At 34.4% G+C, this 14,520-nt stretch overlaps 1 protein-coding gene across 1 annotated transcript in view; it reads left to right on the top strand.

Moving 5' to 3' along the window:
- Window positions 1–14,520, top strand: part of Grip163 (gamma-tubulin complex component 6) — a 46,552-nt gene that overhangs the window by 21,256 nt on the left and 10,776 nt on the right. Inside the window, exons 10-13 of the mRNA XM_069824547.1 lie at window positions 1,868–2,099; window positions 7,156–7,348; window positions 9,530–10,226; window positions 13,453–14,085. Of these exons, the coding sequence (XP_069680648.1) occupies window positions 1,868–2,099; window positions 7,156–7,348; window positions 9,530–10,226; window positions 13,453–14,085 (1,755 nt within the window). The remainder of the gene's footprint in view (window positions 1–1,867; window positions 2,100–7,155; window positions 7,349–9,529; window positions 10,227–13,452; window positions 14,086–14,520) is intronic.

Consider the following 14,520-nt stretch of genomic DNA (forward strand, 5'->3'; position numbering starts at 1 on the left):
TAGGATTATCTCCTAATCTCAATATATACATTTTCAGCATAATGTGATGTAATATTAAGGAAAAACGAGATATTTTGTACCTACATGTTGAGTTTAATGAAACATTGGCCTTTTAAATTTCGGCACAACCCCCCTTTTTGTTTTTTCTCGATTTTTGGTGTAGAAAATACAGTATAGTTCCTGGAAAACCCAGAATGGGGATTCCACTGAATTCTTCTTTATAACATTACTGTCCAGTGTGATATATTTCGTGTGAGACCAGCCTCATGGTCTAGTGGTCAGAGCTTCTGGCTATAGTTCATGAGGTCCTGGGTTCGATTCCCGGTTAGAGCACAGGAATTTTTCCTTAAAGGGGATTATTCCTGTGTTCGTCCATGGTTTGGAATTTAGGTTAAGTTTAGATTTAAGACCTCTCCTGGCACCACATTGTCATAATCATCCTATCACATCATCGGGGTATGTAACTCCTCCTTCCAGGCGCCCCAACCTCAGAAGTCGGTTACAATTAAGCCACAGCCAGGAGAGAAGACCAGAAATGTCGAAAAGACAACCTGGTGGCATTGGATAAAAAAAAATATATATATATTTCGTGTGAAACGTTATTGCTTTACTACTTTCAACATATAAAACATAATTAGTTTGTGTTATTGCATCTGAGATTGGGTTTGATTTGCTTTGATTGAGTTTTGTTTAGGTTGGTTTGGTTTTGGATCTGATTTGGGTTTTATATACATTAATTTGCATTTGTCTGAGTTTTATTTGGCTTGTTTCTGGGTTTGGTTTGGATTTAGTCTGATTTCATTGTGCTCTAGGTTAGATGTGACTTTGTATAGTGCTGCTCTTATTCTCGTTTACGTTTGGGTATGTCTGGATCTGGTGTAGTTTGGGATGGTTCTGGACCTTTGTTTGGTTTGTGTTAGTTATGGGATTGCATCTGAATTCGAGTTCGATTTGCTGAATTGTTTATACGTGTAAGTTTGAGTTAAGTTGATTGTAGGTCTTTGGTTATGAATTGGATCTAGGTTACTTTTAGTCGGATCCAAATTTATTTAGAGTTGAGAGCTTCTGGATTTGCATTTCATTCTGCTTAATTTGATTCTGAATTCAATTAAATTTGTGGTTAGATAGGATTGCTTCTGATACTGGACTTTATTTAGTTCAGATTAGTTCTTATTCTGAGTTTACTTTGATCTTGTCTGCATAGAATTGGAATATATCAGTTCCCTAACTGCCCATTGTGCAACTCAAACCAAGAAATGGATTCGGAACACCTCAAAATCTGTGCTTCAGTGGCTGACCATGATAATATCTTTGAAAAATATTGGAGTGCAAGAGGTCAAATGACTTTATTGTCAAACGTCTGGCATTAGAAAACAACAACAACTTTGATCTTGTTTGGGTCTGCATTTGATTTGGATTGAATTCTTAATTCTGAGTGTAGCTTGAGTTGAATGTTTTAAATTTTATCGTGGGTTTGGCTTGAGGTGAGTGCGTTTAATTTGGATTGGTTTTGCTTTATATTGTTGAGGGTTTGGATGAGTCTGAATTTGGTTTGGTTGATCGGGTTCTGAATGTTAGTTGAATAAGAGTTAGAGTGATTCTTAGCTTAGGTTTGGGTTTGCTCAGGGGTCTGTTTTTTCTGTGGTTTGTGTTAGGTCTGTATTTCATTAGGGTTATGTTGGATACGAATTTCGTTTATGTTGGATCTGGGTTTGTTTTTTGTTCTGTTTGAGGCTTAGATTGAATCTAAGTTTGATTTCATTTGAATTGGATTTTGTTTGGGTGTTCACTTCTTTTTCTTTATGACTTTAAAATGAACACCAGGTTCAGAAATGCAGTGCATTAAGGCACAGTTACGGGTTTGCAGGATACCCTGTGTGTGGTGCTGCAGAGTGGCTACCCCACCATGCGGTGCTGTCTGCACAGTGCAGATCTGCAAGATCTAGAAGCCGAATGCCTTAGTTACCAGAAAAGAGCCGAAGCATTGTGTGGGAAAACAGTCGGAGTCAGCCACTTCTTCCAGAGCAGGAAGGAAGAGGAGCGAGCGTTCCAGGTTGCTGTGCAGGTTGCTCAGCAAGAAAGTCTTCACAGGATCAAAGGTAAGTAATGGTATCGGCTTATATTCAGACACAGGGCTGCTATTAAGCTAGCAAGCCAAGGTGATGCACTACTGAAAATAGTCGAATTTTGACAGATTTTATCTTTTTTTTTTTATTTTCGCGCTTAAAAGTACATGATTTCATGAACATTTTTTATCTCAATATCTTAATTATAAATACTTTTATATAATTCAAAATTCTGCTCTTAAAGCTCTAACTCAACTACATGAATGGAATACATCAAATTTGATGACACTCAATTTAAGCAAAAGTAACTACCAAATATTTTCACTTGGTAAAAAAGAAAGAGAATTCAATATCCAATACAATGGCCAACACCTTCCTTCCAACACCTCAATTCCTGCAGCTTGGAAAAAAGCAATCATTGTACCAATTCACAAAAAAGGGAAACCTGCTCATGATGTTAATAGTTATCGACCAACAGCACTGTTAAGCATGATAGCAAAAGCCATGGAGTCCATGATCTCCAACAGATTAACTTGGTATTTAGAATCCCAAAATCTTTTATCACCAAGACAAGCTGGTTTTCGACAACTACACTCTACCAATGAACAAGTCATACGCCTCGGCCAAGAAATAAAAGACAGTTTTAACAAGAAAGAAGATACCTTGACAATATTTATTGACTTTCAGTTAGCATATGACTCTGTTTGGAGAAATAAATTATTACTAAAACTCCAGAAATTAGGTATCTCCAGCAATATGTTCAGATGGATATCAGAATTCCTTAGTCAAAGATTCATTGCCACTAAGTTCAGTAACTCACTTTCTAGTTACAGACAAACATATCGAGGTCTACCTCAGGGCGCTGTCCTCAGCACAACTTTATTAAATATTTATATAAATGACTTATCCTCCCTATTAGAGGAATCAAACATGAAAACAGTACTATTTGCAGATGATATAGTTTTGTGGACTTCCGGATCTTACAGACACAGAGACGAAATTCAAAATTCTGCTCTTAAAGCTCTAAATCAACTACATGAATGGAATACATCAAATTTGATGACACTCAATTTAAGCAAAAGTAACTACCAAATATTTTCACTTGGTAAAAAAGAAAGAGAATTCAATATCCAATACAATGGCCAACACCTTCCTAAGACTTATGAATCCAAATATCTTGGAGTTATTTTCGATAGTAAGTTAACATGGAGCAACCATTTGAAATACATTTCTGAAAAAGCTCGTAAAAGATTCTCCCTTCTAAGAAGACTAGCAGGAAAGAAATGGGGATGCTCTAGGAATACTTTGAACACTACATACAAAATGTTTATACAGCCAGTGCTGACATACTGCGGAGAAATTTTGATTACTTCACCTTTCATTAACGAAATACAATGTGTTCAAAACCAAGCTCTCAGGCTCATTACTGGTGGAATCAAAACAACGCCAATAGATTCTATGAGATTCCTCACTAATATTAACAGCATCAAAATGACAATAGAAGAAAAAGCACTGATTCAATATGAAAAACTTATCAGATTACCAGGAAACAATTGGCATTCATACAGTCCTCTCTGTAGATTGAAAACTCAAAGTTTCATATGCATGGTTCAAGAATTAAAACAGAAAATCAATATCCCGAATTTAAAAGAAAACTTACAAATTAAACCAAACCCTTTAACTCTATTAAATATAGAATATAATCTAAATTTAACAGAAGAAATACTGAAATCAGAAGTAAGCACTGAAATAATGAAACAACAACATATAATTGATAGAAGTTGTGTTAATGTTGTTGTTGTTTTCTAATGCCAGCGTTTGACAACAAAGTCATTTGACCTCTTGCACTCCAATATTTTTCAAAGATATTATCATGGTCAGCCACTGAAGCACAGATTTTGAGGTGTTCCGAATCCATTTCTTGGTTTGAGTTGGAATTAGGGGACTGATATATTCCAATTCTACCTGCATAGAATTGGAATATATCAGTCCCCTAACTGCCCATTGTGCAACTCAAACCAAGAAATGGATTCGGAACACCTCAAAATCTGTGCTTCAGTGGCTGGTCATGATAATATCTTTGAAAAATATTGGAGTGCAAGAGGTCAAATGACTTTATTGTCAAATGCCTGGCATTAGAAAACAACAACAACATATTCCAATTCTATGCAGGTGTTTGGCCAAACAGTCATGGCCTGTTGCCAATCTAAGTGCAGCTACAGACGATTTTCGCGGTAAATCGGGAATTAACTGTGGATTATGAAGCAGAGAGTTTCATTTTTTCCCTTGAGATTGTGTTATCAAATTTTGTTTGTTGAGGTCTAAGTATGTAGATTTAATAAATCTTTTCACAGAGTAATACGTAGATTTAGTAACAGGTCTGTAAGTAGCAGTGCTGCCCTTCTTTGCTAAAGCATCCGCATTCTCGTTTCCCAGGATTCCACAATGGGATTGTATCCATTGGAATACAATTATTTTATTGAGTGTTATTAATTGAGAGAGCATTTTAGTTATTTCGGCTGTTTGAGATGAAGGTGTGTGTCTAGAGACTATTGATAGAATAGCTGCTTTGGAGTCTGACAATATACCTGCATTCTTAAATTTATTGATGTGGCATAGAAGATTCCTGAGACTTTCACTTATTGCAATGATTTCTCCATCAAAACTTGTTGTTCCATATCCAAGAGATCTATAAAGTGAGAAGAGACAACACGTAACACCTGCACCACTTGTTTCCTGGACATGAAGGATCCGTCAGTGTATAAATGAAGCCAGTTTTGTGGAGGGTACCTAATATTAATTGTCTCTAAAGACAATTGTTTCATTATTTCAGTGTGTACTTCTGATTTCAGTACTTCTTCTGTTAAATTTAGATTGTACTCTATATTTAACAGAGTTAAAGGGTTTGGTTTAATTTGTAAGTTTTCTTTTTAATTGAGGATATTGATTTTCTGTTTTAATTCTTGAAGTGGCCACCAAAACATTGAAATATGCTGTTCACTTAAATCAGCTAAAACTTGCCATTTAACCGCTCCAATAGGAAATGAGTTGTGTTAATGTATGAGTTATGTGTAACCAAAACTTTAAATTTAATTATCTCGAAAAAGAAATTGTCTACGTTTTCAACCACAAGTACAATATTCATTTTATTTCTCAATGGCTAAAGCTATTATTGTAACCTGCCTAGTCTCGAAGCATCTTAACCTCAACTTTAGATTAAACCATCTGTGCATGCGTCAGCAGTTTTGAATTTCCAGTTTCTACTCTTAATCGAGAACCAGTTTTATTTGTTCCAAACGAGTTCCAAAGCACAGGGAACTAGGAATTCAGAACCGGTTCAGAATCAGTTCAAGTCTTGTTTGAACGCACATTGAGATACTTTGCATGAGCAGGCAGTTCAGAATTGATTCTGAACTATTCTGGAACAGCCTTATAAAATCCCAAAGTGCAGACAGAATTGACCATGTAGCTCACTACATTCCGAAATTCTTAGTCAACCAACTGGATGCTCCAGATTGCGTGAATGTTAGCCATCCAGGAGGAATGTACTGGTATTGTATTGTATTGTATTTATTAAATTTAAATATTAACAGAACAAAGACAAAGTATATGAATAACATAACCACGAGAGACAATACTGTAAAAACTGTTGTCTTAAATGAGGTTACTTTTGAGAAAGTGTCAAGGTTCCGATATCTCGGCTCGATAGTCACCGAGGATAACAACATATTAACTGAGATCAAGGATAAAATAGCCATTGGAAATCGACGCCTCAGAGCATTAGATAAAATTATAAGAACCAGATATATCTAAAAAAAAATGAAGGTGAGGATTTATAAAACAATTATTAAACCTATGGTGACTTTTGGAAGCGAAACCTGGACTCTACCTGAACGAGCAATAACCATCTTAAATACGTGGGAAAGGAAAATTTTAAGAAAAATTTATGGCCTTATTTATGATAAGGGAGAGTGGAGAATTAGGACCAATTCTGAACTACAAAAACTATATAAAGATCCAAGTATTGTCACTGATATAAATATTAGACGGCTGGAGTGGCTGGGCCACATTATCAGAATGGACAATAATAATATTCCTAAAAGATTACTAGATGCCACGCTAAGTGGTAAAAGAAGAGCAGGAAGACCTAAACTACGATGGTTGGATGATGTTCAGGATGATCTAGTTAAAGCAGGAATTAAGAGATGGAGACGGAGAGCCCTAGAGAGGGAAGATTGGGCGGCAATTCTTAAGGAGGTCAAGGCTAAACTAAAAGGGCTGTATGACCACAGATGATGATGATGATGATAATGATTGTGTTTATTAACATTCCATGGTATTCATACATTGCTTTACAGCTAAAATATGGAACAAGTCAAAAAACTTAATACTATTATAAAGTCCTAATTTATAGTCACAGTCTAGATGAAATATATACAGACGAGATTTACAATATAGTCTACTAGTACAACACATAGTTTTAGTATCAATTTCAGGAAGTGTTATTGAATGTCATGAATTCACCTGCAGAATAGAAGGCGTGAGAAATTATGTACTTCTTTAATTTGGCCCTAAATAATTTTATGTTTTGAGTTTCATTTTTTATATCGATAGTGAGGCTATTAAACATTTTTACTGCCATATAACGCACTCCTTTTTGATAGCACGATAGACTTGCCGATGGAGTATGAAAGTCATTTTTTTGACGTGTATTTATGCTATAAACTGTTGAATTAGTTACAAAGTTTCCACGATTACATACGAGGAAGATTATTAATGAAAAGTTATACTGACAAGCCATGGACATTATTTGTAGTTTTTTTTAAATATTCCTACACGATTCCCTAGATTTGGCACCTACTACTATTCTAATTACTCTTTTTTGTAATAGAAATATACTGTTACTATCTGTGGAATTTCCCCAGAATATTATTCCAAAACTTATTACTGAGTGGAAGTATATTATGATCCAACAAAATTGACGATTAGTAGAAATTCGTTTGTAATAGAATTTAATTCTATGAAATGGGAAATAATGGTTATTAAAAATAACGATATTTCTGCCTCTGTTTGTACTGTGTTGTTGCAGTGGAACACGAGATGAAATTATCACAAGCACTGTCTAAGAAACGTGAGCAACTTGCTGTTCTAAAAGAGCAAATGGAGATGGCAGAGGCCCGCAAAGTTGATGAAAAGAAGCGGCAGATGGAGGAAGACGAACAGCATGCTCGTGAGGCAAAGGCCTTGGAAGAAGAGACAGCTAGACAGACTGAGGTAGAAAAGTAAGTGCAGTATATTTATGTTTCTGGAAATATCATTTGAAAAGTTATTTAAAACTGAAAACCTAGCTTATAATAAAAGTAAAGATGAGCACACTGTTAAAATCAGAGAGTAGCTCACCTTGCACAGCATCCCTCCAAGTCCAAGTGAAATTTTTATACAGACAGATTTTGGGATGAATTTTCTTATGACACTGCTGATTTACTTGACATCATATGGTTGACTGGATAAACCAACTGACTATTTAAAAGAATCTTCTTGTTTTTTATTATTATTTATTTATTTATTTATAAAAAAGGTGTAAACTGTCAAAATTATATAGACAGTGTACATTGGTCCACTAAACACAGTTCGTAGTGGATTTAATTATTTCTTATAATTATATTTTTAATTTGTAAAATACCATGTTTTTAAGATTGATAGTAGTTTAATACTTGTTAAGGAAAACTGCTATTTAAGGAAAAGAAAAGTAATCCTTCAAAGATTCGTTAAAAAGAAGTTCTACTGTAATACATAATAATCGCATGAAAGTATTACCACAGTCTAGTATATACAGTCACGAAGCTCAATACTTACTAAATATGCATCCATAGATAGTTGCTAGCCACCAGGATCGCTACTATCGCCTCATCACAGACTCTTTCCCTAGCAGACAATAAAATGTATTGTACTTTCGATATCGTGTTCTTTTGAAAAAATTAATACCTTCCTTCCACTATTGAAATACGAAATACATAAGGTTAATATATTATTTTCATAAAGCATATATTATATTTTATAAACCCACCTTCCTGGATCTTTCGGAAGAAGGATAACTCTGACCTCTTTTTCTTAGAATTTATAGTGTAACAAACGTTTCCTTGTCCCATATTATTATTCAAATTATTGTATTTTAGCCATTTACAGTTATTACAACGGATAACAAACATTTCACAATTTATACAACTTTTCACAACAATGCGAAATACGGCAGTCAATGCCTTTTCGATCTGGACCGCCGTAATGTATGTTCGAGTTTTCTATTTCAGTGTATGGAGTGCAATGAAATATTATATTATAACTTTATTGCGTATCATTGCTAAGTTTCATTTAGTGTAATGTGTCCATAAGTTTCGTGTACTTCTTGCTACATAATATGTTGCAGAAATAATTATAAAACTGTGTTATTTTAATGTGAAGAGAATTTTACATGTTAACATAATCTGTTCGCAAGTTAAGAATTGAAGCTATTTTGAGGTTTAATAAAAAAGAATTTACATTGTGATTTTAATTTAGCACATTTACCTTCCTTAATTGTAGACAGAAAATTTACTATACCACTCCTATGAAATTAGTGTACATACGATTGTGTTACTTCGTCTCTTAGGTTGTAGATAAATACAGTAATTCAGTCTCAATTGTAGTATTAAAATACAGACAAATTGAATGTGAGGGGTATCATACATGACATTATGTTTAATTATAATGTATACTTGCGAATATAGGAATATAAGTTAAATATAGTAAACATAACCTATAATTTTCATACGACATAATATACTGGTACATATGTAATGGCAGGGCATTGGAGACCACTAAAATTAGACAGAAAGGGGCAACTGGGACAGTAAACATAACCTATAATTTCAGCATATCTAAATATCCGTGTGGTGCAACTGAAAATTATTGAATCGTGCATAAATGAATGTACAAGAATTTCGAAATATTTAATCGAAATAAAGGCAGGTATTGCACATGCGAACAACGTAATTTTCACACCAAAAATAATGTTACACCTTAACTCTCAAGTGAATTATGTCTGAAATGTCTCATAATCATTGTTTTAAATTTTATTAATGCAATTAAACTACATTTGAAAGAAATATATGTTACTCTTTATGCATTCCAACTAATTTATATGGTTGAAAAGCCGCCCTTTGTGATCGGGTTAAGCAAGTCACATGGTCTGCCTTACGGCCTGTATTAGATCACGATGGCAGTGACACAGTCTATTGTTCCTAGTACTCACAGCGCTCCAAGTGGCTAGCAACTATCGCGAAAAATGCAAAAAATCATCCCAAGCTTCGCGACTGTATATATTAGACTGTGGTATTACCATCATTTTGAATCACAGGGTACATTTAAATAATACCTAGACTACACCTTGCTTTACTGTACCTATCAAATTGTGTGTTTGTCCACAGGGCCAAGTTGGTTCGTTATTACTCCACGCTCTCTGAAAGTGCAGAAAAACGTCGTCAACATGCAGAATGGCGTATGGATCGTATGAAGTTGCAAGAAAAGCGATTGGACTTCCAGCAAGAAGATCTGGAGTCTGCTGCCACTATGAGAAGTCCCAATAACAATGAAGATATACAAGACATCAACAGGAACTTGGCTGACACAAACAGCTCTCAGAACAACCTGCATCTAGAAAACAATCAAAACAATATTCTGAATAATACAAATCTAGTGAATAACATTGAAAACACCACAGAAGAGAACCGAAATGACAGCAACAATCAAAACATCGGAGAAGCTGACAACAGAAGCACCCCAACGTTTCATTCAATTTCAGAGACAGAATCGAGAAGTTCTTTGCAAGGCCATGATGTCAAGAGAACTGACTCCGAACATAAAGAAATATGTTTGACACCTTATTCTTCTGGTGTAAATCAACCACTTGAGAGCGTACCATCACCGGTGAAGAAGAGATCTGGTGTGAGTTTAAGACCAGAGGAGCAGCAGGTGACGGGTGACACAAAAGAAAAGAAGAGCAGAAACGTTTTAACTGAAGCTCAGAGAAACTGGAAGAGAGTAATGAGCAGCGAGTACAACATTCTGACAGGAGAAGAATGGGATGCGAAGCCAGATCCTTCAAACAATACGCATGCTGAAGTGGTGAGTCTTAATATGCCATGTTCTTCTATCTTTTTTCTTTTACTTTCTCATTGTACAAAATGAAAATAAAAAAAATCAGTCATGTAAGGTGATGTACATGAAATATAATAATTTTAGTATTAGTCTGTCTGTGTACAGCGATTTCTACTAAACTATTGGACGGATTTTATTTTATCAGGGAATGATGTACATGAAATGTAATAATTTTAGTACTAGTCTGTCTGTGTACAGCGATTTCTACTAAAATATTGGATAGATTTTATTTTATCAGGGAATGATGTACATGAAATATAATAATTTTAGTACTAGTCTGTCTGTGTACAGCAATTTCTACTAAAATATTGGATGGATTTTATTTTATCAGGGAATGATGTACATGAAATGAAATAATTTTAGTACTAGTCTGTTTGTGTACAGCAATTTCTACTAAAATATTGGACAGATTTTATTTTATCAGGGAATGATGTACATGAAATATAATAATTTTAGTACTAGTCTGTATATGTACAGCAATTTCTACTAAAATATTGGATAGAGTTTATTTTATCAGGGAATGATGTACATGAAATATAATAATTTTAGTACTAGTCTGTCTGTGTACAGCGATTTATACTAAAATATTGGATAGATTTTATTTTATCAGGGAATGATGAACATGAAATATAATAATTTTAGTACTAGTCTGTCTGTGTACAGCAATTTCTACTAAAATATTGGATGGATTTTATTTTATCAGGGAATGATGTACATGAAATGAAATAATTTTAGTACTAGTCTGTTTGTGTACAGCAATTTCTACTAAAATATTGGACAGATTTTATTTTATCAGGGAATGATGTACATGAAATATAATAATTTTAGTACTAGTCTGTATATGTACAGCAATTTCTACTAAAATATTGGATAGAGTTTATTTTATCAGGGAATGATGTACATGAAATGTAATAATTTTAGTACTAGTCTGTCTGTGTACAGCAATTTCTACTAAAATATTGGACAGATTTTATTTTATAAGGGAATGATGTACATGAAATATAATAATTTTAGTACTAGTCTGTTTGTGTACAGCAATTTCTACTAAAATATTGGACAGATTTTATTCATATTCAGTATCTGCAAGTCAATTTATCAGGGAATGATGTACATGAAATATAATAATTTTAGTACTAGTCTGTCTGTGTACAGCGATTTCTACTAAAATATTGGACAGATTTTATTTTATCAGGGAATGATGTACATGAAATATAATAATTTTAGTATTAGTCTGTCTGTGTACAGCGATTTCTACTAAAATATTGGACAGATTTTATTTTATCAGGGAATGATGTACATGAAATATAATAATTTTAGTATTAGTCTGTCTGTGTACAGCGATTTCTACTAAAATATTGGACAGATTTTATTTTATCAGGGAATGATATACATGAAATATAATAATTTTAGTACTAGTCTGTCTGTGTACAACAATTTCTATTAAAATATTGGACAGATTTTATTCAAATTCAGTTTCTGCAAGTCAATTTATCAGGGAATGATGTACATGAAATATAATAATTTTAGTACTAATCTGTCTGTGTACAGCGATTTCTACTAAACTTTTGTACGGATTTTGTTCATAATCAGTATCTACGAGTCAATTTATCCAGGAATGATGTACGTGAAATATAATAATTTTAGTACTAGTCTGTCTATGTACAGCAATTTCTACTAAAATATTGGACAGATTTTATTTTATCAGGGAATGATGTACATGAACTATAATAATTTTAGTCACTAGTCTGTCTGTGTACAGCAATTTCTACTAAAATATTGGACAGATTTTATTTTATCAGGGAATGATGTACATGAACTATAATAATTTTAGTCACTAGTCTGTCTGTGTACAGCAATTTCTACTAAAATATTGGACAGATTTTATTCATATTCAGTTTCTGCAAGTCAATTTATCGGGGAATGATGTACCTGAAATACAATGATTTTAGTACTAGTCTGTGTACAGCGATTTCTACTAAACTATTGGACAGATTTTATTCATATTCAGTATGTGCGAATCAATTTATCCAGGAATGATATACGTGAAATATAATAATTTTAGTACTAGTCTGTCTGTGTACAACAATTTCTATTAAAATATTGGACAGATTTTATTCAAATTCAGTTTCTGCAAGTCAATTTATCAGGGAATGATGTACATGAAATATAATAATTTTAGTACTAATCTGTCTGTGTACAGCGATTTCTACTAAACTTTTGTACGGATTTTGTTCATAATCAGTATCTACGAGTCAATTTATCCAGGAATGATGTACGTGAAATATAATAATTTTAGTACTAGTCTGTCTATGTACAGCAATTTCTACTAAAATATTGGACAGATTTTATTTTATCAGGGAATGATGTACATGAACTATAATAATTTTAGTCACTAGTCTGTCTGTGTACAGCAATTTCTACTAAAATATTGGACAGATTTTATTCATATTCAGTTTCTGCAAGTCAATTTATCGGGGAATGATGTACATGAAATACAATGATTTTAGTACTAGTCTGTGTACAGCGATTTCTACTAAACTATTGGACAGATTTTATTCATATTCAGTATGTGCGAATCAATTTATCCAGGAATGATATACGTGAAATATAATAATTTTAGTACTAGTCTGTCTGTGTACAGCGATTTCTACTAAAGTACTGATTTAGTTCGTATTCAGTGTCTACAGTCAATTTATCCAGGAATGATGTACATGAAATATAATAGTTTTAGTGCTAGTTTGTCTGTGTACAGTGATTTGTACTAAACTATTGGACGGATTTTGTTGATATTCAGTTTCTGCGAATTAGTTTTTCAGGAAATGATGCACATTGAATACAGTAACATTATTAGTAAAATATTAATGAGTCTTTATTTGAAACTAAAAACAAGAAATAGCAATGAATTATCTTCGTGATGTTTTTATTACATGTGATTTGTGCAAAGACATTCAAAAGGAGAACCAGTATGTTGTGTGATAAGGCAACTTTTAAATTTTATGCACTGTACGTTACATTTACCTGAAATGGTATGGAAGGGGCGGGGAAGATCCTTCCCTTTTGACTACCCCTGAATTCATCATTGTCTGGTTGAACGACACTTATTGCTTCAAATATGGCAACAAAACATAAAATTCGGTTACAAGTGAACATCCTTCTCTTTTTCTTCGTAATCTGAATATATTTTCGTTTGCAGGTGGAGAATTCAGAAAGCAGTCACTCCATCTTGAGTACGGGGTCCCCTGCAGAAGAATCCGGCAATACAGAGAGCAACACATCCTTTGAGACGGCCAGTATGGGGTCAGAGTGCCCGAGTGTTGACCACCAGAAGACAACAAGAAGTGCAGAAAGAAGTGATCCTAAGACTGTCGCCAGCGTGGGCTCGGAGCAACAGATTCTGGACGTCACAGCCGAGGATGTGTCAGAGGAGAGAAGTAAAGATTCCCTCAGTTCTGAAGAACCGAAACACGAGGATAGCGAATCCCAGAATGTGGCAGTCATTGAGGTTTCAGAAAACCAGGATAAAGAATTCCAGATTGTCACAAACATTGGAAAACTAGATGACAAGAACACAGATCTCCAAAATGACACAATGGTGTATGGTGTAACCAGGAGCAGGTTGTCTCTCTCAACCCTAGGGACGCAGCATAAATTCAGATACAATTTAGAGATGCGGCTGGAGAATGCGCCCCTAGTAGATATTACTGACAAAGTGATAGAACCGAAGAAGAATGCTGTAGAGCCTGCAGTTGTGAATGTGGGCACTACTGACATGTCTTCCATAAACATCGCCTTGCAGAAATCGATTCTCATTCCACTTCAAATTCAGGTAACTTACTAGATTGATCATATAGTTATTTACGTAACTAGGATTAATACTTTCGTGTATGAGTGAGGCATTTACAGGCAAGACCTCTGGTAGCTCCCTAGTTTGCCGTAATCAGCTGTGAAAGGCCCTAAGCCTCCCTGGGATTTATGCAGCTCCTGCCAACTTGTGATCGGGATTTCGTCATTGTTTCATTTTAAGCAGTTCTCTGTAACTGAATGGCGGCAAGCTATGAAACTACAGATCTAAGAAACTATTCTGTTGCATTTCTGTACCATAGAATCATAAAGGACCATGTATTGTGGGTCCCTATCACCACGGCATGGCGCGTCCTCAGGTTGCAGATCGAGGAGACGGCCTCCAGATATGGAGGGTAGCTGTGAATATATTGAATAAACAGTCACAGACAGGCGATGAGGGGTGGTCCTCCAGCTTGGA

The sequence above is a fragment of the Periplaneta americana genome, chromosome 4 (genome assembly GCF_040183065.1).
Source record: "Periplaneta americana isolate PAMFEO1 chromosome 4, P.americana_PAMFEO1_priV1, whole genome shotgun sequence".
Taxonomy (NCBI): Eukaryota; Metazoa; Arthropoda; class Insecta; order Blattodea; family Blattidae; genus Periplaneta; species Periplaneta americana.